The sequence below is a fragment of the Notolepis coatsorum genome (genome assembly GCF_963971535.1).
Source record: "Notolepis coatsorum genome assembly, chromosome: 18".
Taxonomy (NCBI): domain Eukaryota; kingdom Metazoa; phylum Chordata; class Actinopteri; order Aulopiformes; family Paralepididae; genus Notolepis; species Notolepis coatsorum.
Window position 1 is genome coordinate 22,939,657 of NC_140182.1, and position 27,658 is coordinate 22,967,314.

General features: G+C 45.9%; 1 protein-coding gene across 1 annotated transcript in view; it reads left to right on the forward strand.

Moving 5' to 3' along the window:
- The window catches only part of nox5 (NADPH oxidase, EF-hand calcium binding domain 5), a gene marked incomplete at both ends in the record, with an annotated part of 64,989 nt that extends 52,197 nt beyond the window's left edge, over window positions 1-12,792 (forward strand). Inside the window, 4 exons of the mRNA XM_084334301.1 lie at window positions 6,001-6,085; window positions 8,318-8,417; window positions 9,025-9,191; window positions 12,661-12,792. Of these exons, the coding sequence (XP_084190427.1) occupies window positions 6,001-6,085; window positions 8,318-8,417; window positions 9,025-9,191; window positions 12,661-12,792 (484 nt within the window). The remainder of the gene's footprint in view (window positions 1-6,000; window positions 6,086-8,317; window positions 8,418-9,024; window positions 9,192-12,660) is intronic.
- Window positions 12,793-27,658: the final 14,866 nt, after the last annotated feature.

Below are 27,658 nucleotides of genomic sequence, written 5' to 3' on the forward strand. Positions count from 1 at the left end.
GTGCTTAGCTAGGCTAGCTGCTCCCTACTGCTTCCAGTCCTTGTGCTTAGCTAGGCTAGCTGCTCCCTACTGCTTCCAGTCCTGTATTTAGCTAGGCTAGCTGCTCCCTACTGCTTCCAGTCCTTGTGCTAAGCTAGGCTAGCATGGAGCTGGACCTCTTTCTGGGGCTACTGGACACACAGAGATAAAACTGTCTGACTCTGAGGAAAGTGGCAAATAACTGTATTAACCAAAATGTTGTAGTGTTCCTTTAAAGGTGCTATACAGGAACAGTCTGCCAACACGGCTCAGGGAGTATCAAAGTTACATCTCATTTAAAACTAACTTAAAATCATGGTTGAGAGATGGTCAAGTGTGCGACCATTTTAACTGAGGGGTTGTATTTTAATGTATGTATTTTAGTGTATTGTAACCTATACTGATTCCTACTGTGTTTTAATTATTGTACTATGTTTTTTAACTGAGGGGTTGTATTTTAATGTATTTATTTGTATGTATTTTAGTGTATTGTAACCTATATTGATTCCTACTGTGTTTTAATTATTGTACTATGTTTTAATTATTGTTGTGCTCATGTCACCTGCCCCAGAGACTACAGTTGAAAATTAGCCAACTTGGCTAAACTGGCATATTTACAGTCAAATGTTCCTTAATATGCACTGTCTCTGTATTTTAAACCAATAAATACAAATACAAATACAGAGCGACGCGGGAAGGGGGGGTGCTGATGGTGCTGCAGCACCCCCACCTGTTGGCAGGGAGTTGTAACTGCAAGGCCAAAATTTTGGCACATCAATAAAAAACGTTTATTTTTTTAGTTAGGATTTTACTGTAAGCAGTCTAAAACATGGTTGTTTTTTAAATGGTTGAAATCCACCCTCTTTTTTTTTTAAATGCTATTTTCTGTGTATCTGATTCTGACCTGACGCACAAACGCAGCGCACACACATCGCATGACGTGGATTGGGCGTGAAGGATCACTGTTGAGGTTGAACACAACAGTAACTTACTACTTGCGTCTCAAAACATTTCTAAAAAAAGAATATTATGATTTCTTTAATGACCCCAAAGCTAAATGGATATACGGTATTTTTCCAAGGCATATAAACAAAGTAATTTAGAAGCTGCACCGGGCTGCCCCTGGGCATAACTACGGATCACCTGAGGCTGTATGTTGCTTTATCTTGGCATACAAGGGCTTGCTCTAAGTCTAAGAGGACATGATGAGAGTCCGAGTTCATCAAATCGTGGAAACTTTTTAGAGCTACTGTATGTACAATGAGGCACATCACATCCAAAACTGGCTAAGAACAACAATGCGCCAGGAGAGTCTGCTTCACATTGAAAGTGATCTCACAGAGGGCGGCTACGTGGCGTAGTGGGCAAGGCGCTCGCCACGAATGACGGAGACGCTGGGCTTGCCTGTTCGAGCCCAGCGCTCCACATTGCTTTCAGTTTAGCTGGTCGTTCATACTAATACACATTGGCCGTATTAGGGGGTGGGAAACTGATGGGTGGGGATCGGGCGTTGTGGACAGCGACTCCTACAGGTCGGTTGGTGCGCCTGCGCAGTAGAATCAGGAAGTGTCGGGGGCAGCGTGAGCCTCCCACGCGTTACTCCTCGCCACTGAGAGATCGAGCTGCGCAGGTGAAAAGATGCGACTGCTGTTACCTCAAGTACCGGAGGGGACTTGTGCTATGTATGACTTAGTCCACATTGCAGCCGGCTTGTGGGAGGCAAGTTTCTTTAATAGTTTCTTTAATAGTTGTCATACAGAAGTACAGAATACTTTTGTACAAAATGCTTCTTACTGTTGCGCTCCAGAGACTGTGCATGACAAGATAAGTATGAAATAAAAACATAGTAAAAATTAGAAGAAAAAAAAAAGAGGTCACAGTGTTCAGTTTAGACATATGTACAATGTTCGTAGACGTAGTTACCATACAATATACAATACTGTGCAGTGTACTAATATACAATACTATATAGTGCAAGGCATAAATGGACGAGGTGCAGTTTAGGTACAATTCACAGTAGGTGTACGAGTTGTAGTGCAAATCCTTTATCAATAAATATAAAGTGTAAGTGTGTTTGTGTGATCTAAAGTGTGGAGAGTGGGTGCTGCAGTGTGTTGTTTGTTTGAGTGAGTGTGTGTGTGCGTGTGGGTGTGTGTGCTGTGTGCATTTGATGGTTGTTGCATAGTGATTATTGTTCGTTTAGCGATTATTGTTCGTTTAGCAGCCTGATGGCCTGGGGATAGAAGCTCCTTCTGAGTCTTTCTGTGCTCGCCATAAGACTCCGGTATCGCTTGCCTGACGGCAGCAGTTCAAAGAGGCAGTTGTTCGGGTGGCTCGAGTCCTTAATAATTCTCTTAGCCTTCCCCTTGCACCGCTTGTTGTAAATGTTCTGGAGGGTGGGAAGCCCCCCTCTAATTGTGCGTTCGGCTGAACGTGTCACTCTTTGTAGTCTGCTACGGTCTTGTGCAGTGCTATTCCCAAACCAGGAGGTGATGTTGCCGGTCAGGATGCTCTCTATTGTACATGAGTAGAAGTTCCTAAGGATCTTCTGACTGACTTGGAACTTCCTTAGGCGCCTGAGGAAGTAGAGGCGTTGTCGTGCCTTCTTCACAACACTGTCAATGTGTGTGGTCCATGTCAAGTCCTCGGATATGTGGGCTCCGAGGTACTTGAAACTGTTCACTCTCTCAACTGGTGCCCCGTCGATGCTGAGGGGGCTGTAGTCCTTGACCCCCGACCTCCTGAAGTCCACAATCATCTCTTTTGTTTTGCTGACGTTCAGGGAGAGGCAGTTCTCCTGACACCACTGTGACAGGTTCTCTACCTCTTCCAGGTAGGCCCTTTCGTCGTTGGCAGAGATCAGGCCCACCACTACTGTGTCATCAGCAAATTTGATGATGGTGTTGTTGTTCCGCTGTGCTACGCAGTCATGTGTGTACAGGGAGTAGAGGAGGGGGCTCAGAACACAGCCCTGGGGGGCCCCTATGTTGAGCGTGATGGATGAGGAGGTGCAGTTGCCGGCTCTTACCACCTGGGGTCTGCCCGTCAGGAAGTCCAGGACCCACTGGCACAGGTCATAGTTCAAGCCCAGGTCCCTGAGCTTGGCTATGAGTTTGGAGGGGACTATGGTATTGAATGCTGAGCTGTAGAAACAGCTTTCATGACAGGGGAGGGTTGAATTGGATGATACGAAATTGGGATGGGAGAAAATATAGAAAATGGGAGAAAAAGTGGATAAAAAAAAAAAAAAGTGATCTCACAGACAAAGTTAAAGCAGAAAAGATCATTGATGCCGAGACGAAACGTCGCATTTTGCTGCATTAAGGTAAGACAATGGTTAATCTATTATTGGATGCCTTCATTTGAACACTTAATTTGCACTATATAAAATGAGTGGGGCTCGCCTCGCATAGCCTAGTCACCCCTAGTGGGTGTGTGTATTGACAAAAAAGGGAAAATTTTGCACGCTTCGTGCGATATTGCCTTCCCTAATGTTAAAGGGGAACTCCACTTTTTTTGGAAATTAGCTTATTTAACATCTTCCCTGGAGTTAGACAAGAAGATGCATACCTTTTTTGTCTCTGTGCGTGCATTTTAGCTTTGGGAATAGACGCTCCGTTAGCATAGCTTAGCTTCATCACTGGAAGTGAGGCAGGACAGTAGCCTTACAGTGCCTTACAGTGTATTGCAAGGTCTGACATTGACCAAACTTGATATGCATGACCTTGGTGGGCTCTAGGTCAACTCCTGAAAAGGGGGTCAATGTCAGACTTTGCAATCAAAAGTTAGGGGGCTAATAACCCTTGCCATAATTTCAGTGCGCCCCCTAACTTTTGATTGCAAGGTCTGACATTGACCCCCTTTTCAGGAGTTGACCTAGAGCCCACCAAGGTCATGCATATCAAGTTTGGTCAATGTCAGACCTTGCAATACACTGTAAGGCACTGTAAGGCTACTGTCCTGCCTCACTTCCAGTGATGAAGCTAAGCTATGCTAACGGAGCGTCTATTCCCAAAGCTAAAATGCACGCACAGAGACAAAAAAGGTATGCATCTTCTTGTCTAACTCCAGGGAAGATGTTAAATAAGCTAATTTCCAAAAAAAGTGGAGTTCCCCTTTAAGCTCATCCGCCGCCTATGACATTATTATATGACTTATCTCTGCACCCGCAACTCTTGACTGACTTCCCGCGTCCCTGGCTATACATAACATTCTTTATGTAGACTAATCATTAAAAAGCTTTTAGAAAGGTGTGGAATAAAAGTATTGCTTTTCCCAATAAAAAGAATATTGATTTATGAATTTATCATTTAAAAAAAATTGTTATTTACATGATATGTACATGTTACTGCATGTATCCCCTCCCTACAGCATGTACATGTTACCTGCATGTATCCCCTCCCTACATTATGTACTGTACATGTTGTGTGCATGTATCCCCTCTATACTTCCCATCTCCCCACATGGAATTCACCTAATTGGATAAACTTGCTAGTTGAAAGGTCCCCGTTTCTCTGCACCCAAAGTTGTACCTAAAATATGTTTCTGACAACTCGAATAAACTAGTTTGATGGTTCACTTTAATCGCACCATTGTCTTGTTCTGACATGCTGGTTGGTGCTCTAGTGCCACACCTAGTGGCTGAATGTTATCTATAACACCTTTAACATGACATCACATAGTTCTCTCTTTGGTATGTTCTGAATGTTATCTATAGCAGTGGTTCTCAACTGGTCTAGCCTCGGGACCCAACATTTTCCTTACGCATTAAGTCGCGACCCAAATTTTTTAACCACTATGATTTATTAAAAAAAAAAAATTGCAGTAATACACAATCTTTCATGCACTGTTAAAAACATGAAATAAACAGTGCAACAAAAGTGCAACTAGGGCTAAAAACCCAATGAAATAAAATAATAAATAATATGCTTCTTAGCAGATTTCTTAGCTTAACAGAACAGACCTAAGTTTGGGGGAACTAATGGGATAACTGGGGTTGCAACAAAAGTGCAAATAAGGGCTAAAAACACAATGAAATAAAATAATAATAATAAATAATATTAGCAGACTTCTTAGCTTAACATCCCAGGGAACTAATGGGATAACTGGGGATGTTGTTTGCTCCTGACAAGAGTCTCAAAGTCTGGGGTGGTAGACAAAGCAACTCTGAGGTCATGCTCAATGTCCAATAGCTGAGAAGCCACTTTCACAAAGATAGGTAGTGCAAAAAAAAAAATTACTTTACCTTTTTTTTTTTTCACATCCGCGACCCACTCAAAATGGCCCTGCGACCAACTTTTGGGTCGCGACCCACCAGTTGAGAAACACTGATCTATAGCACCTTTAACATGACATCACACAGTTGTCTCTGTGGTATGTTCTGAATGTTATCTATAGCACCTTTAACATGACATCACATAGTTCTCTCTTTGGTATGTTCTGAATGTTATCTATAGCACCTTTAACATGACATCACACAGTTGTCTCTTTGGTATGTTCTGAATGTTATCTATACTTAGCACCTTTAACATGACATCACACAGTTGTCTCTTTGGTATGTTCTGAATGTTATCTATAGCACCTTTAACATGACATCACACAGTTGTCTCTTTGGTATGTTCTGAATGTTATCTATAGCACCTTTAACATGACATCACACAGTTGTCTCTTTGGTATGTTCTGAATGTTATCTATAGCACCTTTAACATGACATCACACAGTTGTCTCTTTGGTATGTTCTGAATGGTATCTATACTTAGCACCTTTAACATGACATCACACAGTTGTCTCTTTGGTATGTTCTGAATGTTATCTATAGCACCTTTAACATGACATCACACAGTTGTCTCTTTGGTATGTTCTGAATGTTATCTATAGCACCTTTAACATGACATCACACAGTTGTCTCTTTGGTATGGTCTGAATGTTATCTATAGCACCTTTAACATCATGTCATGGTGTTCCTCTTGCTGTGTCCTGTAGTTACCGCATGAGGAAGCAGAACTGTCCTAACTGTAACTACTCGTGGTGTGAGAACATCAAGGACAGCGAGATGGAACTGCGGAAGGTACTTGTCTCCTCTCCTCACAGCGTGGTGCATGACGTTGGTTTGCAGGGGTGTAAAAAGTACTCAGAAATTATACTTAGGTGAAAGTATGGGTACCGTCTCAAAATCGTACTCAAGTAAAAGTCAGCGTATCTGGATAAAAATTAAATGGGGCAATGAAATGTTCCGTTTCATCCTCTTCATCACTCATACTATCGTTTGTCAGGGGTGTAAAAAGTACCCAGAAATTATACATAAGTGAAAGTATGGGTACCGTCTCAAAATCTGACTCAAGTAAAAGTCAAAGTATCTGGCTAAAAACACACTTGAGTAAAAGTCAAAAAGTCCTACTTTTAAATGTAGTTTAGTACTAAAAAGTAAAAGTAATTTTTTTTAAAGGGATAGACCAGGGGTCTCAAACTCATTCCAGGCCAAGTTTTCATTTTAACTATACATTGCACCAGGTGAGTTAGTTGAAGAGGTGAGCCAATTAGTGAAATCATCAGCTGGAATGGCAAGGCTGGAATGAAACCAAGCATACACTCTGCCCACAATGGAATGTGTTCTGCGATAGACAATGCTGAAATGAAAGAACAGAGGACACTTTTTTTGCATTAAAATTATTTAATGCATTCTCCATTGAAGGTAAACTAACATGGACGGCATTCACATCACAGCATGAATAATATCACAATATTAAAAACAGAATGATGTATCCTGAATAATATCACAATATTAACCACAGCATACTGGATTATCTTGAATAATATCACAATATTAAAGACCAAATACTGGAGTACCCTGAATAATATCACAATATTAAAGACAGAATACTGGAGTACCCTGAATAATATCACAATATTAACCACAGCATAATGCAGATCTGACTGTCTATTCTTCTGATAGCAGGTGTTTAATCAAAGATCCCTGCTTTCTAGTGTTGCACAAGGACCAATCAGCATGGGTATGGGCGGGTTCATTTTCCATTGATGGGGATTTGATTGGCTGTTTACCTGCAGTTGCAGGATTAATAACGTTAATGTTAGTTCAGCCAGATAAACAATTAAAATATACTAATTAAAATGGTTGGACCTGTGAGATTTGTACTTTGTACTTTGTAGGTCTGCATTTTAAATGTAGGGAGTAAAAAGTATGTTTTTTTTCTCTGAAATGTAATTGAGTAAAAGTACAAGTATACACACCTAATAATACTCGAGTAAAGTACAAATCCCCCAAAACAGTACTTAAGTATTGTAACAAAGTACAATTACTCAAGTACTTTACACCCCTTGTAATGTTGATGTGTGTTTGTCAGGATGGTGATGTTTGTCGATTGTTTCATTGGTGAGCTAGTGCATAAACAATATAAAATAAACATAAACAGCATAAACAACAATGAATGAGCTCTCATTTACAATACAATGATCCCAGTGTGGATGTAGTGAGTGTAAAGAATGTATGAAAAGGCTAAGAAGAGACAAGTCTTTATTTACATGCGAGATGGGCGACACACAGGAACACACACCCATGCATTGGGTCGCCGAAGAAATGCCTCTCTGCGCTTGACCCCCCCCCCCCCCCCCCCCCAAGGGCAGCCGGGAGCAGATATGATGGTGGATTCTTTGACTTTATATGTAATAGCTGTATAGTAACTGTCCTCACACTGATATGATAATGGTGATAATGGTACACACTACGCTGAAAAGCATGTGCATATCCGTTTGTGGAGTGAAGTTGTGGAATAACTTACCTGAAAACATTAAAATTAGTAAACATATTGCACAATTTAAAAAGCAGCTTAAAAAATACACATTAGACTAGAGAAATATAGAAATGAGTAATGCTGATAAACGGAGTTATGTTTTATTGTGTTATGTAGTGTTGTATTGTATTTACTGCTGTCAAGCGACTCAATTCTTTTGTTTGTACTATAGTCAAATGTATATTATATAATGTATTATACTAAATTATGTTATATCAAGTCAAATGTATGGAGGAAGATTTTTTAATGTAAGGTGGTAGGGATCAATAAGCTTAGCTTCCCTCTACTCCTTTTTTGAACATGCTAACTACATTGCTCTTGACTTTTTGTTTATAATTTATTTTTCATTCTGATTATTCTGTTTGACAAAGCTTGATATTATGATTTATTTAGAGGAATGTAAAGAATACATGTTCAAAAATAAAATGTTCATTCATTCATAATGGTGGATGGTTTGACTTCCTGACCTCGTCCTCTGTTGGATCCTGCAGGTCGACTTCATCTGGATCAACCGGGACCAGAAGTCCTTTGAGTGGTTCGTCAGCCTGCTGACCAAGCTGGAGATGGACCAAGCAGATGAGGAGCCTGAGGGTGAGAGAGAGAGAGAGAGAGAGAGAGAGAGAGAGAGAGAGAGAGAGAGAGAGAGAGAGAGAGAGAGAGAGAGAGAGAGAGAGAGAGATCCTCCTCTCCCTCTGTGTTCCTGTGTTCTTCCTCTGTGTTTCTGTGTTCTTCCTCTTCCTCTGTGTTTCTGTGTTCTTCCTCTCCCTCTGTGTTTCTGTGTTCTTCCTCTTCCTCTGTCTGTGTTCTTCCTCTCCCTCTGTGTTTCTGTGTTCTTCCTCTTCCTCTGTGTTTCTGTGTTCTTCCTCTTCCTCTGTGTTCCTGTGTTCTTCCTCTTCCTCTGTGTTTCTGTGTTCTTCCTCTCCCTCTGTGTTTCTGTGTTCTTCCTCTTCCTCTTCCTCTGTGTTCCTGTGTTCTTCCTCTTCCTCTGTGTTTCTGTGTTCTTCCTCTTCCTCTTCCTTTGTGTTCCTGTGTTCTTCCTCTGACTGTGTTCTTCCTCTTCCTCTGACTGTGTTCTCCCTCTCCCTCTGTGTTCCTGTGTTCTTCCTCTTCCTCTGACTGTGTTCTCCCTCTTCCTCTGTGTTCCTGTGTTCTTCCTCTTCCTCTGACTGTGTTCTCCCTCTTCCTCTGTGTTGCCCAGGCCGCTTCCTAGAGATGCACATGTACATGACTTCTGCTCTCAGTAAGAACGACATGAAGGCCATTGGCCTCCAGATGGCGCTGGACCTGCTGGCTAAGAAGGAGAAGAGGGATTCCATCACGGGGCTGCGCACTCGCACCCAGCCAGGGCGGCCAGAGTGGGGCAAGGTGGGATGAAGGGAATATTCCATGACTGTACTTTACTGTACCACTGTACTTTAGGGCTGTCAACAAATATTATAAAGTCCAACCTTGAATCGACAAATCCATTATTCATAAAGTCCTGCACATTAAAATGTGTAGATATGGTGTACATAAAAACCTTGGAAATCATTTATCGTGCTAAGAGTAAAAGCCTACCAGTTTGTATCCAATGTCTCTTTCAACCAAGAGAAGGAAAGTATAATTTAAGAGGGTTATGTATTCTTAAAACATGTAAAAAGGTAAGAACTAATGTAAAAGCTAGATGTGTTTCAATTTAGGGAGTTAAATTATGGAATAACCTTAGTGACGGGTTGAAGTTGTGTACTTCTCAGGGGAGATTTAAAAAAGGATAAAATTATTCAGGAGTACAGTTTTGAGTAAAACATCAAACTTGTTTTTTTCTCTTTTACTCTTGTGAGAATGGATTTTAAGCAGAGCTCAATCGCTGAACACAGGAGAAGAGAGAATGGAGCGTTTCAGGATGTTTAATAGTATTCCCAAGTAGGCAAGAGTTACATCCAGAAATGTACAACAGATATGAATTGGGAATGTTCTTGGGGTAATGGGAGCAGGTGCACCCCAGTGCTACTGCGGACGGAAGACACAGGTCAGTGTCGAGAGAGTGAGCAGGAACTCCTTGGTAAGCTCCAGGGGGTCCAGACAGGGGCACGCTGGCACGGAGGTCCTGGGTACAAGAGAAGGAAAGTTAGAACAGGGAATAATCGCAGGGATGTCTAGCAGGTCTTCGGACTGAGGCGTCGTACCTAGGTAATGATACTAACACCACGACGACTTCTGGTCAGCGTCGTCCGGTAGAAGCGTCGTATTCATCAACAGGGGATGGGATACAGCTGTGGGGAGTGAGGTGCCTGGCAGCATGCGAATCAGGGGATGAGGTGCAGCTGAGTTGAGTGACAGGGGGTGAAGGGGTGCTGACCATATATGGGCGTGAGGCTTCCGTGGTGGATGGAAGGGAGGATGAAGAGGAGTGAGGAGGGCGTGTGGTGAATGTGAGGGGGGAATGAGGAGGAGTGAAGAATGCTCTTGCTGTGACAACTCTTAGCAGGAAAAATTATTTACAAGGTTTTTATGTACACCATATCTACACATTTTAATGTGCAGGACTTTATGAATAATGGATTTGTCGATTCAAGGTAACTAGCTTTGTTTATTATTCTAATAGCTCTTTTCTGTAGTTTAATAATTGGATTTATTTTGTTTTATAAACATTCCCCCAGACCTCAACACAACACTATTCAGCACTATTTAATAATGAATAGAGACAGAAGCGTCATGCAGGTCCCCAATGGTCTGATTACTAGTTCCTGTGGCGCGTTGCTTTGTATATTCTGTAAACGTTCATTCACGTTCATTTGATCTCGCTCCGAGAGACAGCCCGTTCTCAATCTGGACACAATGCGCAAACTTTGAACTAGGGATGCTCGATATTGGCTTTTTTACCGATACCGATATACCGATATTGTCCGACGCTTAATTTCCGATACCGATATCAACCGATATCAACCGATACCAACCGCTATCAACCGATACCGATATATGCAGGGTTCCCCCCCAAAAAACGGAATAATTTCAGGTAATTAACATTACATATATCTTGTTGTGGAATTAACACAACATTATGCATACTTTTGACAATAAATAAAATCAGAATTTGTTCTTACTTGCTTGCCTGGGTAAATAAATGTTCTAGAAATGTAAAAAGAATTAAATAAAAAAATTAAAAGCGATACCGATATTTTCCAATATCACATTTTAATGCCGATATCGGCCGATAATATCGGTAGGCCGATAATATCGGACATCCCTACTTTGAACCCATGTGTGTTTTTTTTTTAAGGAATAGTCGAATGTCATTTTTGGCCAGTTTTGACAGCCCTACTTTACTTTCACCTTCACTAACGTATGTGATGACTAACAACGCCACAGCTGCTATATGCATGTTGTGCTGATCCAGAGTCAGACATATGTGATGACTAACAACGCCACAGCTGCTATATGCATGTTGTGCTGATCCAGAGTCAGACGTATGTGATAACTAACAAGCCACAGCTGCTATCTGCATGTTGTGCTGATCCAGAGTCAGACGTATGTGATAACTAACAACGCCACAGCTGCTATATGCATGTTGTGCTGATCCAGAGTCAGAGGGAAAAATGCTATTTAACTTCATGTTGTTTGTCGAGGTGCTCACTGTTCGTTGTTCTAACCATAGACATTTTGATCATACTTTATAGGGGACAAATAATAACCATGAAGTACCTAGGACCTATTGAGGTGGCATATTAAAGGAACAAGCCCTTATTATGGGAAATGCACTTACGCCTTCTCCAGAGTCAGGATAAGAAGGTAGATACCAAGATTAGCACAAATGAATGGATACGGACCATTAGCCTATCTTAAATCTTTTGGAGAGGTGTTTTTTGCCAACAGCTAGGATAGCTGATCGGATATCTGCTTCCATTCATCTGTGCTAAGCTAGGCTAGCTTGCAGACAGATAGCTTTCTACTGAATGCGCACAGAGAGGAAACTGGTATCTATCTTCTTGTCTGACTCTGGAGAAGACGGTAAGCACCGTTCCCATAATGTTGGTATCTATCTTCTTGTCTGACTCTGGAGAAGAATATAAGCACAGTTCCCATAATGTTGGCGTGTTCCTTTAACAAACCTTTGATTAACCATCACTTACGTGAGTCTCATAGACCCGATGTCTCAGGGGACATCCTTCCAGTGACACGCTCAGTCAACGACCATGTCTCCCATCTCAGGTGTTCCAGAACTTAACCATGTCTCCCATCTCAGGTGTTCCAGAACTTAACCATGTCTCCCATCTCAGGTGTTCCAGAAGTTAACCGTGTCTCCCGTCTCAGGTGTTCCAGAGGGTAACCATGTCTCCCGTCTCAGGTGGTCCAGAAGTTAACCATGTCTCCCATCTCAGGTGTTCCAGAGGGTAACCATGTCTCCCATCTCAAGTGTTCCAGAAGTTAACCATGTCTCCTGTCTCAGGTGTTCCAGAAGTTCACCATGTCTCCCGTCTCAGGTGTTCCAGAGGGTAACCATGTCTCCCATCTCAAGTGTTCCAGAAGTTAACCATGTCTCCCATCTCAGGTGTTCCAGAGGGTAACCATGTCTCCCATCTCAAGTGTTCCAGAAGTTAACCATGTCTCCCATCTCAGGTGTTCCAGAGGGTAACCATGTCTCCCATCTCAAGTGTTCCAGAAGTTCACCATGTCTCCCATCTCAGGTGTTCCAGAGGGTAACCATGTCTCCCATCTCAAGTGTTCCAGAAGTTCACCATGTCTCCCGGCTCAGGTGTTCCAGAAGTTCACCATGTCTCCCGTCTCAGGTGTTCCAGAAGTTCACCATGTCTCCCGTCTCAGGTGTTCCAGAAGTTAACCATGTCTCCTGTCTCAGGTGTTCCAGAAGGTGGCTGAGGAGAAGAAGGGGAAGGTCCATGTGTTCTACTGCGGGGCTCCTGCTCTGGCGAAGGTCATCAAGGCCCAGTGTGAGAGCTTTGGCTTCAACTTCTACAAGGAGAACTTCTGAAGAAGGAAGTCACATCACTCCTGCCTTGGAAACTGTCATGGCATGTCTCCATTATGTCCTCTGTGTGTGTGTGTGTGTGACGTGTGTGTGTGTGTGTGTGTGTGTGTGTGTGTGTGTGTGTGTGTGTGTGTGTGTGTGTGTGTGTGTGTGTGTGTGTGTCAAATGTGGGCGCAAATGTGTCAAATCATACATGTGAGTAAATCCATGTCCTCAACGTGAAGAATTGCAAGGCCTGCCTTTACTTTGTGCCTGTGGCTTCAAACACAACCACCTTTTCTTTCTGTTTCTGCGTTCTCTCCCTGCCTTGTGATTGGTGGATGATGGAGCGCATCAGTCACATGGTACTCTGGTGCCGGGAACGTTGCTTTCTCTTACTATTCAACCCATTGTAGTAATAGTGTCCAGTGTGTCCTCTGTCTTTGTCTTGTAGCCATGGTGTCCAGTGTGTCCAGTGTGTCCTTTGTCTTGTAGTCATGGTGTCCAGTGTGTCCTTTGTCTTTGTCTTGTAGCCATGGTGTCCAGTGTGTCCAGTGTGTCTTTTGTCTTGTAGTCATGGTGTCCAGTGTGTCCTTTGTCTTGTAGTCATAGTGTCCAGTGTGTCCTTTGTCTTTGTCTTGTAGCCATGGTGTCCAGTGTGTCCAATGTGTCCTTTGTCTTGTGGTCATGGTGTCCAGTGTGTCCAGTGTGTCCTTTGTCTTGTAGTCATGGTGTCCAGTGTTTCCTTTGTCTTGTAGCCATGGTGTCCAGTGTGTCCTCTGTCTTTGTCTTGTAGCCATGGTGTCCAGTGTTTCATCTGTCTTTGTCTTGTATCCATGGTGTCCAGTGTTTCATCTGTCTTTGTCTTGTAGCCATGGTGTCCAGTGTTTCATCTGTCTTTGTCTTGTAGCCATGGTGTCCAGTGTTTCCGGTGTCTTTGTCTTGGTGGTAATGTACTCACTGTGGTGGTAAGGCCATGCAAAATAAATGGTTTGGTTCCGGTTGCTGACCGACCCTGCCGATTTAGGTGCGACCCTGCCGATTTAACTCGACAATAAAGTTGAGTTAAATCTTAGTCAAAAAGTGCAGTCCATGTCAATAATGAGAATATATAAAAAGCAAGTATTTCACAATATTTGCACAGCTCTCTGACGTCAGGATATTTAGTGAGTAGTATTTAGGGGTGGCATTTTTAATACTACTAGCTTTGTACATTGTACTTTTGTAGTACAGTGTCTTTGTATTTTAACCTTTAGTATTATGGATATTAAACATGCTGGCAGAGTACATGCATCCATGTTGTCGTGAACATTTTAAGTAAATAAAGAGATTCCCTATCCATAGTCGCCATGGGAATTATTTTAATAAAAAAATTAATTAAATAAATTCCCTACCTACCCATGGCCTTAACTGACAACCAACGGGAACCAAACAATTAATTTTGTTAGGCCTAATGTTCTCACTGTGGTGGTAATGTTCTCACTGTGGTGGTAATGTTGTTACTGTGGATTAATGTAGAGGACAACTGCAATAATGTTCAAACATCCCTTAGGGGTGTATTTCCTTTCCTTAGGGTTACTTACTTTCCTTCCATTGTTTGAATGTTTCAGCCTCCATATTGAGAAATGTTTTTTTTTTTACTGTCAGATTGTGACATTTTCATGAAAACTACGATACCCATAATCCTAGCCAGCTCCCATCCAATCACTGCGCCCCACTTCACATGACGTTGCTAATGTTAAATAAATAACAGGTTTCGGAGGGATGGGTTACAGGGACGTTTTTGTGGACCGACTGTAATTCATTAAATGGATGGTGACTCGTAAGAAATGCCTTCTTCAGCTCAGCTTCCATCAGTACATTCCTAGATGCTTGCTAATTATTCTTTACCCTTAGGGAGGTCTTCCTTTGACTGATTTCTCCTTAGGGAGGTCTTCCTTTGACTGATATCTCCTTAGGGAGGTCTTCCTTTGACTGGTATCTCCTTAGGGAGGTCTTCCTTTGACTGGTATCTCCTTAGGGAGGTCTTTCTTTGATTGGTATCTCCTTAGGTGTTATGGTTTGACACCGACCCCAAACGCACGACACAAGAGAGTAGGAATTCAGAGTTGCCAAATACAAGGGCTTGTTTATTTGAATACTAAATATAAAGAGTACAGGATAGGCAAGTCAACAAGACAGGTACATAGGCCAGGGGGCAAAGTTCTGCTGCTCTGCAGCTTCTCCCGTGGTGGTAGTTTGGGAATAGCAGATGTTGACGTCTGAACCGCTCTGCAGAATTCTCTCGGCAGAATCTCCGACGTGTTGCGAGACCGAGAGAGGGAGAGAGGGAACGAGTCAACAACAGTGCAGTTTGAACGAGCAGGAGAACAGGGTGAACTAATCTTCGTGTAATTAAACACAGTGAGCACAATTCCAAAAACAAATCCCAAGTGAATCTCTTCGTGTAATACACACAGTGAGCAAAATTCCAAACACAGTCCCAAGTGAATATCTTCGTGTAATATACACAGTGAGCAAAATTCCAAACACAGTCCCAAGTGAATATCTTCGTGTAATATACACACAATAGTGAAGTCCAAAAACAATCCAAATGTGAAATAATATCTTCGGTGTGAGCAACACACAGAGGGACATGAAAAGTCCCAAAAATATTATCCCAGAGGGAACAAACAAAAGGGAACGCTGGGTGAGTGACTGTCTGACAAAAAGGTGGTAATCTTCAGTGTAATAGTAACACACGAAAAACGGAATTGATCAAGATAAAAACTCACCCAGACGTAATGCGTAATGGTGCTGGAACAACAGCGGAGCGAGCGCGCGCCACGGGAACAGGTGTCCAAGAGGAAGGCTTCTTGGAAAAATCCTGGAGATAGCACATAGAGCAAAAGCAGCAGCAGTAGCAAAACGGAGAATGCAACCAGAGAAAAATCAAGACGATCCAACAAACTTAGAGTGGAGAAACGGGGTATAAATAATAAGGGATTGATTGATTGACAAGCAGTGACAGCTGGGGAATGTGATTGAAAAGCGTGCGGACCTGAGAGAACCAATCAGCGACGTCTCTGATGACGTCACTGGGGAGAAGCGTGTGAATGAGGGAATTGAAATAATTAACAGAAAAAACAAATGAAAACAGAGCGAGGTGGTTAAAGGAACAGAACGAGTGAGAGAGCAAGGACAGAAACCTCACAGTACCCCCCCTCCACGGGAGCCACCCGGCGACCAGGCCGACCCGGCTCGTCAGGATGGGCTCGATGGAAGTCGGTGATCAAGCCGGGATCCACGATGAGCTGCCGGGAGACCCAGCTACGCTCCTCAGGGCCGTAACCCTCCCAGTCCACCAGGTATTGGAACCCCCGGCCCCGCCGACGAACGCCCATCAACCGGCGGACCTGCCACTGGGGGTGACCATCCACCAACACGGGAGGCGGCGGATCAGGAGCTGGAGGCATAAGGGGACTGAGGGAGACGGGCTTAACCCGGGAGACATGGAACACGGGGTGGATGTGCATGGATGCAGGAAGCTTCAGGCGCAGGGCCGCCGGACTGAGTACCTTCAGGACCTCGAAAGGCCCGACGAAACGGGGGTTGAGCTTCTTGGCCGAGGACCGTAGCGGGAGGTCCTTCGCGGAGAGCCACACCCTCTGCCCAGGGCGGTAAGTCAGCGCAGGAACCCGGCGCCGGTCGGCACCACGACAGGCGCGCTCAGATGTCCGGAGCAGCGCGGTCCTGGTGATCTCCCAAACTCGTTGGCAGCGGTCGAGGTGGACCTGCACGGAGGGAACTGCCACTTCCGTCTCCTGTGCGGGGAAAAGAGGGGGCTGGTAGCCCAGGGAGACCTCAAAAGGGGAGAGGCCGGTGGCGGAACTGACCATTGAATTGATGGAGTATTCAACCCAGGGAAGGAAACGGCTCCAGGATGCTGGTCTCTCGGCTGCCACACACCGAAGAGCAGACTCTACGCTCTGGTTCATCCTCTCCGTCTGCCCGTTAGTCTGGGGATGATAACCAGAGGAGAGACTGACCGTTGCCCCCAATCCCTTGCAAAAGGCCCGCCATACCTGGGAGGTGAACTGGGGCCCCCGGTCAGAGACGATGTCCTGGGGAAAGCCATGAAGGCGGAACACGTGGTGCGTCAGGAGGTCCGCCGTCTCGGCCGCCGAGGGAAGCTTGGAGAGGGCCACGAGGTGGACCCCCTTGCTGAATTGATCCACCACGGTCAGAAGGCAGGTGTTCCCCTGGGAGGAGGGCAGACCAGTGACGAAGTCGAGCGCCACATGTGACCACGGACGGCTCGGAATGGGAAGTGGCTGCAAGAGCCCGGAGGGTGCCTGGTGAGAGGCCTTGCTGCGGGCACAGACCGCGCAGGCCAATACGAACTCCTTGACGTCGTTCCGCATGGTGGGCCACCAGAAACGACGAGCCAGGAAGGAGAACGTGCGATGGAGGCCAGGGTGGCAGGTGAACCGGCTGGTATGGCCCCACAGCAGTACCTGGGACCGGACAGAGTCGGGGACGAAGAGACAACTCCTAGGGACGTTGCTTGGAGCACGTTGGAAGCGTAGGGCACGCCTCACCACACCCTCGATGCCCAAGGTGATGGCTCCAACCACTCGGGCCTCCGGGAGGATGGGAGAAGGGTCCTCAGAGGGTGGAGCCCCCTTGGAGTGCATCCGGGACAGGGAGTCGGCCTTCGTGTTGCGGGAACCGGGGCGGAAGGTCAGCGAGAAGTCGAACCGGCTGAGGAAACTGGCCCATCTCGCCTGCCGACCGTTGAGGCGCCTGGAAGCGCGGATGAACGTCAGGTTCTTGTGGTCCGTCCAGATGGTAAAAGGCTCCTCGGCACCCTCTAGCCAATGACGCCACTCTTCCAGCGCAGCCACGACCGCCAGCAGCTCCCGATTGCCGGTGTCGTAGTTCCTCTCGGCGGGGAGGAAGCGACGCGAGTAGAAGGCGCAAGGATGCACCTTCTGGTCTGAAAGAGATCGCTGGGATAGGACAGCGCCCAGGCCAGAATCCGAGGCGTCCACCTCCACGATGAACTGTCTCTTGGGGTCAGGGTGGAGCAGGATAGGGGCAGAAGTGAACCTTCTCTTGAGGGAGCGGAACGCAGCGCATGCCGCTGGGGACCAGTCGAACGGCAGAGCGGGGGAGGTTAGCTTGGTAAGTGGCTCCGCCACTTGACTGTAGTTCCGGATGAACCTTCGGTAGAAGTTGGCGAACCCGAGGAAACTCTGTAACTCCTTCCGAGTGGTGGGTTCTGGCCAATCCTCCACAGCCTGGATCTTGCGAGGATCCGCTCGGGTCAAGCCCTTCTCAACGATGAAGCCCAGGTAGTCGACGGAGTTGGAGTGAAAACGGCACTTCTCCGCCTTGACGAAGAGCCGATTGTGGAGGAGGCGCTCCAGCACACGGCGGACATGCAGGATGTGTTCCTCGAGGGTCCTGGAAAAGATGAGAATGTCGTCCAGGTACACCACCACGAACACCTCCAGCATGTCACGAAGGACGTCGTTCATGAGTGCCTGGAATACCGCCGGGGCGTTGGTGAGGCCGAACGGCATTACAAGGTACTCGTAGTGGCCCCTGGGGGTCTTGAAGGCGGTCTTCCATTCATCGCCCTCACGGATACGGACAAGATGGTAGGCACTTCGGAGGTCCAGCTTGGTGAAGAACGAGGCCTGGGTCAGTGGCTCGAAGGTGGAGCTCATGAGAGGTAGGGGGTATTTGTTCTTGATGGTGATCTCGTTGAGCTGACGATAGTCGATGCAGGGTCGCAGGTCCCCATCCTTCTTACCAACAAAGAAGAACCCGGCCGCCACCGGGGAGGAGGAAGGCCGAATGAGTCCTGCTTCCAATGACTCAGAGATGTAGAGATCCATCGCCTTCTTCTCCGGGACAGTCAGACTGTAGAGGCGGCTGCCGGGAAGGGGAGCCCCTTGGCGGAGGTCGATGGCGCAGTCATAGGGGCGGTGAGGTGGAAGGGCCTGAGCCCTGGTCTTACTGAATACCTCCATGAGGTCGTGGTACTCGGGAGGTATGGACGAGGGATCCGGGGGCAACTCACCAGCGGGCCTCCGGGGCGGGGGACAGGACGCCGCCTGCAGACAGCGGGCGTGACAGGAGGAGCTCCAGCCCCTGATGGTACCGGAGGACCAGGCGATGTGGGGCTCGTGCAGCGCGAGCCAGGGCCTACCCAGGACCACCGGGACAAGGGGGGATTGGGTAATGAGGAACTGGATTCTCTCGACGTGGTTCCCAGCGATGGTCAGCACGACTGGGCCGGTGCGTTGAGAGATGTCGGCCAGGCGGTGTTGGTCCAACGAAAAGATCTCCAAGGGCCTCACAAGGTCCTCAAGAGGTATGTTGGCTCGAGTGGCAAACTCGAAGTCGAGGAAATTCTCGTCTGCCCCAGAGTCGATGAGGGCCTCCACCGTGGCACGTTGGTCCCCCCAGGCCAGGGTGACGCTCATCAGATGGTCAGGTGGTGCGCGGCGCTGGGAATGGGAAAAACGGCTCACCAGGATCTCCCGGGGTCTCGGTGAGCCTGATCTTTTGGCCGGATGGGGCAGTCGGCGATACGGTGTCCCGCACCTCCGCAGTAGAGGCAGAGACCGGACCTGAGCCTTGCCTCACGCTCCGCCTGGCTCAGATGAGAGCGTCCCAGCTGCATGGGTTCCTCCTCGCGAACCGAACGGGGAAGCCTGTTACCACCAGTAGTGTTGGGGACGGGGCGTCCAGGAGTCCGGGGTGCTTCAGGAGGTAACAGTCGGGTCCTCTCGCGCCTTCTCTCCAGGAGGCGTCCGTCAATACGGATGACGAGGCTAAACAGATCCTCGAGGGAGTCGGGCAACTCCCGGGTAGCGAGCTGGTCCCGGACTGCGTCACTGAGCCCCCTCAAGAAGGTTAGGCGAAGAGCAGGTTCGTTCCATCCACTCTCCACCGCCGCCAGACGAAACTCCATGACATAGTCCGTCACCCTGCCGCTCCCCTGTCGGAAGGTCCCCAACCGGGCTCCAGGGTCCAGACCTCGGGCTGGATGGTGGAACACTCTGCGGAGCTCCGCCACGAAGTCTGGATAGGAAAACAAAAAATCTGCTTCCATTGCCCAGGAGGAAGTGACCCACTGGGCAGCATGGCCTGAAAGTAAGTTCGTTATATAAGCCACTTGGGACCCACGAGCAGAAAAACGGCTTGGTTGATGACGGAAAACCAACTCACATTGCATGATGAATGTGGCACACTCCTCGGGATTACCGTCGAACAGCCGTGGGACGGAGAGACGGGGTTCCCGAGATGCGAGATCTGCTGGGGCTGCGGGGAATGCTCCTGAAGGGTGTGAGAGATGAAAGGTATTAACGGTGTCACCCAGCGAGTGAAGCTGAGCGAGAATGTCGGACTGTTGTCCCGCCATAGCGGCCATTGAACCCTGCATAGGCAGGACCTGGTCCCTGAGATTCTGCACCGCAGCCGCAGCCCGCTCTAATTGGAGACTGTGATCCCTGGTCAACTCGACTTGATTTGCAAGTGCGGTTCTGACCCTCTCTGTGTCGGCTGGGGTCGTCATTTGGTTGGATCGTAATGTTATGGTTTGACACCGACCCCAAACGCACGACACAAGAGAGTAGGAATTCAGAGTTGCCAAATACAAGGGCTTGTTTATTTGAATACTAAATATAAAGAGTACAGGATAGGCAAGTCAACAAGACAGGTACATAGGCCAGGGGGCAAAGTTCTGCTGCTCTGCAGCTTCTCCCGTGGTGGTAGTTTGGGAATAGCAGATGTTGACGTCTGAACCGCTCTGCAGAATTCTCTCGGCAGAATCTCCGACGTGTTGCGAGACCGAGAGAGGGAGAGAGGGAACGAGTCAACAACAGTGCAGTTTGAACGAGCAGGAGAACAGGGTGAACTAATCTTCGTGTAATTAAACACAGTGAGCACAATTCCAAAAACAAATCCCAAGTGAATCTCTTCGTGTAATACACACAGTGAGCAAAATTCCAAACACAGTCCCAAGTGAATATCTTCGTGTAATATACACAGTGAGCAAAATTCCAAACACAGTCCCAAGTGAATATCTTCGTGTAATATACACACAATAGTGAAGTCCAAAAACAATCCAAATGTGAAATAATATCTTCGGTGTGAGCAACACACAGAGGGAGATGAAAAGTCCCAAAAATATTATCCCAGAGGGAACAAACAAAAGGGAACGCTGGGTGAGTGACTGTCTGACAAAAAGGTGGTAATCTTCAGTGTAATAGTAACACACGAAAAACGGAATTGATCAAGACAGTCAATAAAAACTCACCCAGACGTAATGGTGCTGGAACAACAGCGGAGCGAGCGGGCGCCACGGGAACAGGTGTCCAAGAGGAAGGCTTCTTGGAAAAATCCTGGAGATAGCACATAGAGCAAAAGCAGCAGCAGTAGCAAAACGGAGAATGCAACCAGAGAAAAATCAAGACGATCCAACAAACTTAGAGTGGAGAAACGGGGTATAAATAATAAGGGATTGATTGATTGACAAGCAGTGACAGCTGGGGAATGTGATTGAAAAGCGTGCGGACCTGAGAGAACCAATCAGCGACGTCTCTGATGACGTCACTGGGGAGAAGCGTGTGAATGAGGGAATTGAAATAATTAACAGAAAAAACAAATGAAAACAGAGCGAGGTGGTTAAAGGAACAGAACGAGTGAGAGAGCAAGGACAGAAACCTCACATTAGGGAGGTCTTCCTTTGATTGGTATCTCCTTATGGGAGGTCTTCCTCTGACTGGTATCTCCTTAGGGAGGTCTTCCTTTGACTGGTATCTCCTTAGGGATGTCTTCCTTTGATTGGTATCTCCTTAGGGAGGTCTTCCTTTGATTGGTATCTCCTTGGGGAGGTCTTCCTCTGACTGGTATCTCCGTAGGGAGGTCTTCCTTTGACTGGTATGTCCTTAGGGAGGTCTTCCTTTGACTGGTATCTCCCACTGATCTGTCTGACAGAGTCAGTCATCAGGGGTGTAAAGTACTTGAGTAATTGTACTTCGTTACAATACTTAAGTACTGTTTTGGGTATTTGTGCTTTACTCAAGTATTATTAGGTTTGTATACTTGTACTTTTACTCAATTACGTACTTTTTACTCATTACATTTAAAATGCAGACCTACAAAGTACAAAGTACAAATCTCGCAGGTCCAACAATTGAATGTCTTATCGATTCCATTTTACAAGCTAGCTTGCTTGGTGGGCGTGTGGAGGTCCAGGTGGCACAAGACAATGAGGAAAATGTACCCGGGGATGTGGAATTGGATTGTTCTCTTTCAGAAGGTCAACAAAAGTTAAACTGTAACACGTTATTATTTTATGGGTATTTTATGTCACCTTCAAGATCCTCCTGCTCACATATAAAGCCCTATTCCCTACACACCACCGCCCCTCAATACCTATCCGACCTTCTCCACACCTACACCCCCTCTCGGAATCTCCGCTCCTCTGACACAGGCATCCTCACCATCCCACACGACACAAGCCAGGTTGCGGACCTTCGGGGACAGGGCTTTTAGTGTGGCTGTCCCCACCCTCTGGAACTCCCTCCCCATGGACATCCGAAATGCTAACTCTCTCGTCCACTTTAAAAACCTGCTGAAGACCCACTTCTTCACCCAGGCCTATGGTCTCTGATGCTCCTGAGCATCCTATTCTTTCTGTTTGTTCTGTTTTGTTCTATTTTGTTTTGTTCTGTTCTGTTTGCTCTGTTCTGTTTTTGTATTTTGTTTCTTAGTTTAGGTCACCGTTATCCTTCCCCCTCCACCCTTTTTATTGTAAAGCGCCTTGGGTATGTGAAAGGCGCTATATAAACTCAAGCCATTATTATTATTATTATTATTATTATTATATTATTATTATTATTATTATTATTATTATTATTATTATTATTATTATTATTATTATTATTAAAGAGAATGTGCTTCCATGGGCCTGACGTGTCAGGCTAACCTCAGACTGGACTGAATAATGTGGAAGGATTTAGAAGCCAATGTGCATCAAATTGCTCAACGCTGAAAATAAAGGGGCAAAATTAACAGGGCACCAGGTGAATATATCAGAGTTACCATGGGAGTGACACGTTCTGAGATGTCCTTCCATTGTCTGTGGAAAGCTGTGGTAGATAATACTGTATTATGCACTTTGTGGGCTGGTTATTGTTGCTTGATCATTTACTATGTACCAGAAAGTAGTGTTATCTTTCGCTGACTGTAGAGAATTAGTAAATTATTTAGTATTTTGTACTTATTTCTAGTTATTTGTAATACATTTGTTACAGGCATGATACAGGAAGTGTGACGTATTTCTCTTCTCTCTCTCTCTCTCTCTCTCTCTCTCTCTCTCTCTCTCTCTCTCTCTCTCTCTCTCTCTCTCTCTCTCTCTGTCAGAAAAACATTCACAAGTGAAAAAGAAAGTACAATGATGGGAATATAATATTGTTAATATAGACACTGAATGATGGGGAATACATTATATATTTATATAATATAATGAATATAGACACTGAATGATGGGGATACATAATATATTTATATAATATAGTGAATATAGACACTGAATGATGGGGAAGAGTTTGTCTTAGAGCAGGGCGATAGACCACCAGCCCTGATTCCAAACTCTAACCTTAACCAACTTCGAAAGAGTCGCAGAGCTTAACCAGTGATAGAACTAGGCGTCACGCGATTGGCGCTGAGAGAAACGTCAGTGGCCAATCAGATCGCGGAAAACTGCAACTCCGTTGGTAAAAGACTACACGCGTCCTGGGCAGTGCTGTTTCCAAACCAGGCAGTGATGTTCCCAGTCAGGATGCTCTCCACAGCCCCGGAATAGAAGGAGTGGAGTATCTTCCCCGATAATATATTTATATAATATAATTAATATAGACACTGGTTAATATAGACACTAAATGATAGGGGATACACAATAAATTCATATAATTAATATAGACACAGGTTAATATAAACACTGAATGATGGGGGATACTGGCGGGGATCACTGGCAAGGCCAGGCTGGAAAAATCATTCAGGCCGGGAAATATAGCACAAAATATAGCCCCAGTCAGGCCACTTTTTAAGCGGAGGGTCTGGGGGTCCCCCAACATGTTAGTTACAAAGGCAAACTTAATTTCCTGCATTCTGGTGAATTTGAGTGCATGTGAATCACAAACTAATGAGCCAACAACTGCTTAGTACAATCTACTGTTATAAAACGACACAAGAACTAACGTTTAACCAATATTTATTAATAAATAACAAAATAATAAAATAACTATAGGCCTACATACACATTTTTAAATTAGGTGTGGACTTCAGTTCATCAGTGGTGGTGCAGGGTGTTGAATGAAGTGTATGGGTGTCAAAGTAAGTGTGTGAGATGCAATAAAACAAATGAACATAATGGTTAGCTGTAGGTACCACAGTGTTGTGTTCAAGGTGCACTTTCTGCAGGCCTTTTAGCAGGCCAGGCCGCGTGAATACTTTCGGCAGCCCACTTGTCCTTCCGCGTTGCTATGATTGGCTGAGCGCGCGCATGCGCATGAGCCGCGCCAAGCTCCTCAGAAAGGCAGGAATAATAAGCTCCCCTTACCGCAATTTATACAAATGGAAGTATTGATTTCGCCGTAACGAATCATTAAAAAAATATACCGTTAACTGGAATATGTTGTGCCTTTACACATATGTTAGATTATGTAATTGGTTTGTCATGACAAACCAATAAAAAATCGCGAATTAACCGGTGGCTACAACAACACACAGTATATAAAGTACTTCTATATTCTATTCTACTGAGTCAGGTGTTTGGGTGCATCAATTAATATTACGTAGATAAGGTAAGAACAACAACAATGCACAATGGTATAGATGGCCCCACCGTTCATTGTGTTAGATTCTGATCAATCTGGCCAGTATCACGTCTTCGTCTGTTTGGCTCTCCATCCACTCCTCTGCGTTGTGTAATTTTAATGATCATGACGTCTCATATACTGGCTGATTCAATCCTTATCTCTCCCCGTTAGTGCGATCCGCAAACCATAATAATTCTCCACCTTCGTAAGAATTCGACACTTTGACACAGCGTAATACCTTACAAGGAGAAGCGTTGTTTATTCAATAAACAGAACCTCATAATCAGATGTTATCAGATGTTATCAAATTGTATCGTCCTTGCTATTCAGTCCAATGGTGGTCAGGCCTGGTCGTTAGCCAAGACCATCCTCGTGGTAGCCGAAGCTAATAATGATGTGGCATCCTTCCTCCCCCCCCCCCCCCTCTCCATGATGAGAGGAGAGAGTCTCTAGTCAGATTGTAGTCTTCCCTTAGCCGCTCTTGGTCTGGCTTACACCTGGAAACACTGTCAGCTTTATAGGATCTTCGTCCTAGCAACGACGGCCCACCCCCTTCTGGTTGTGCCGCTGCCATGACAACTGCTAATAACCTTTCACACATTTCAAAACGTTTCATTACTGTCAAAACCTCCATCGCGCTCTGCCTCTGTGCCCCCTGTGCTGCTCTGTTATCTTTGTGTCCTGGATCGGAATTCAAAACATTCTGCTCTGCTAACGCGGCCTGTGCCTGTGAAACCGCTGGTTCACCACCGTCTATATCATCCCGTGATGATAATGGTATTACCCTCTTAAAGTGTCTCTTTATATCAGTTTATAAACCAAATATACATTGAAAAAAAACACAGTTTTCTCTCAATTGTAAACAATGATGTATGTAGTTACTGTGTGTTGTTGTAGCCGCTGGTTAATTCGCGATTTTTTATTGGTTTGTCATGACAAACCAATTACATAATAATAAAGAAACAACATATTCCAGTTAACAGTATATTTTTTTAATGATTCGTTACGGCGTAATCAATACTTCCATTTGTATAAATTGCGTTCGGGACCTCCATGTTTTGGGGGTATTCATCAGAAAAATCGGATCCGGGATTCGGCTCCCATCAGTCGGGCAAGAACTGCGGGTTTTCAGCCTCTCTCCTCTCTCCTGGAGCTTAACACAGAGTGTGAGAAGAGCATTTATGCAGGTGAACACCAGGAAAGCGGCTGGCCCAGATGGTATAACAGGACGCATACTTAAGTCCTGTGCCAACCAGCTGGCCCCTGTGTTCACCGCCATATTTAATCAATCCCTGGCGGAGTCAGTGGTCCCTGCCTGCTTCAAGATGTCTACCATCATCCCTGTACCGAAGAAACCCTCCCCAACATGTCTCAATGACTACAGACCGGTGGCACTCACCTCTGTGGTCATGAAATGTTTCGAGAGGCTGGTCAAGGATCACATTTGTGCCTCCCTCCCCAGTGATATGGACCCTATGCAATTTGCATACAGGACAAACAGGTCCACTGACGACGCGGTCTCCCAGGTACTGCACAGCACCCTCTCTCACCTTGACCGCCAGAAGGGGGGCTATGTGAGACTGTTGTTCATTGACTACAGCTCAGCGTTCAACACCATAGTCCGCACCAAACTGGTGGACAAGCTGATCGAGCTGGGTCTGAGCTCCGCTCTGAGCGCCTGGGTACTGGACTTTCTGAGTGAAAGACCCCAGGCGGTCAGGGTGGGGGGTCAGACCTCCAACACCATCACCCTGAGCATCGGGTCCCCCCAGGGCTGTGTTCTGAGCCCCCTGCTGTACTCTACACACACGATTGTGTGGCCAAGTTCAGCTCCAACTCCATAGTGAAGTTTGCAGACGACACGGTGGTGGTGGGGCTGATCTCGGACAACGACGAGAAGGCCTACCGGGAGGAGGTTGAGGTACTGGAACGCTGGTGCCAGGACAACAGCCTGCTCCTGAACATTGGTAAAACCAAGGAGCTGATCGTGGATTATAGGAGAGGACAGCAGGAGACACACACACCACTGAGGATAAACGGGGCTACCGTGGGCAGGGTGAGCAGCTTTAAGTACCTGGGGGTCCACATCTCAGAGGATCTGACATGGTCAACAGTCGTAAAAAAGGCGAAGCAGCGCCTCTACCACCTGAGCCAGTTAAGGAAGTTCAGAGTATCTGGGAAGATACTCCAGTCCTTCTACTCCGGAGCTGTAGAGAGCATCTTGACTGGAAACATCACTGCCTGGTATGGAAACAGCACGGCACAGGACAAGAAGGCCCTACAGAGAGTGGTGCGCTCAGCCGAGCGTACCACGGGTATTGCACTACCTCCCCTGCAGGTTCTATACAACAAGAGGTGCAAATCCAGAGCCTGCAGAATAATGAAAGACCCTCACCACCCCAATAACAGCCTGTTCCAGCTGCTGAGGTCAGGCAGACGCCTGAGTGCCACAGAACACTGAACTCTCCACACACAAGCACACATGAGCACACACACGACACGCACGCTGTACACGCTCGCACACTAGCAGCCACTTTAACATGAGCAAGCACACACTCATGCTGCACACGCCCACACTTATGGCCACAAAGGAAAGGTCACTTTAAAAATAGTATAGCAACAGTAACAGTGTATTGCACTACCAAAGGACCTAGCATGTCCTCCATGCTCTGTAAATAACTTATGTACAAATACCGAGATGCCCCACTATCTTACCTGTTTATTGCACAATGTTGTTTTATTGGATTCTATTATATGTTGTACTACTGTATTGCACATCGTTGCGGGCAAGACCACCCGCATTTCATTGTATACTTGTATGCTGTGACAAATAAAACTCTTGACTTGAGTGACAAGTTCCATGCTATCATCATCACCAGGCTTGGGGTCTTCCACACCATCTGCACACTACTGGCAATAACAGGAAAGCGTTTCCAAGATGCTGGACTCAGAGACCTTTGCATTGAGTCTGGCATGATCGCAGAAGGTTCCATTGCTGGTGTTATGGA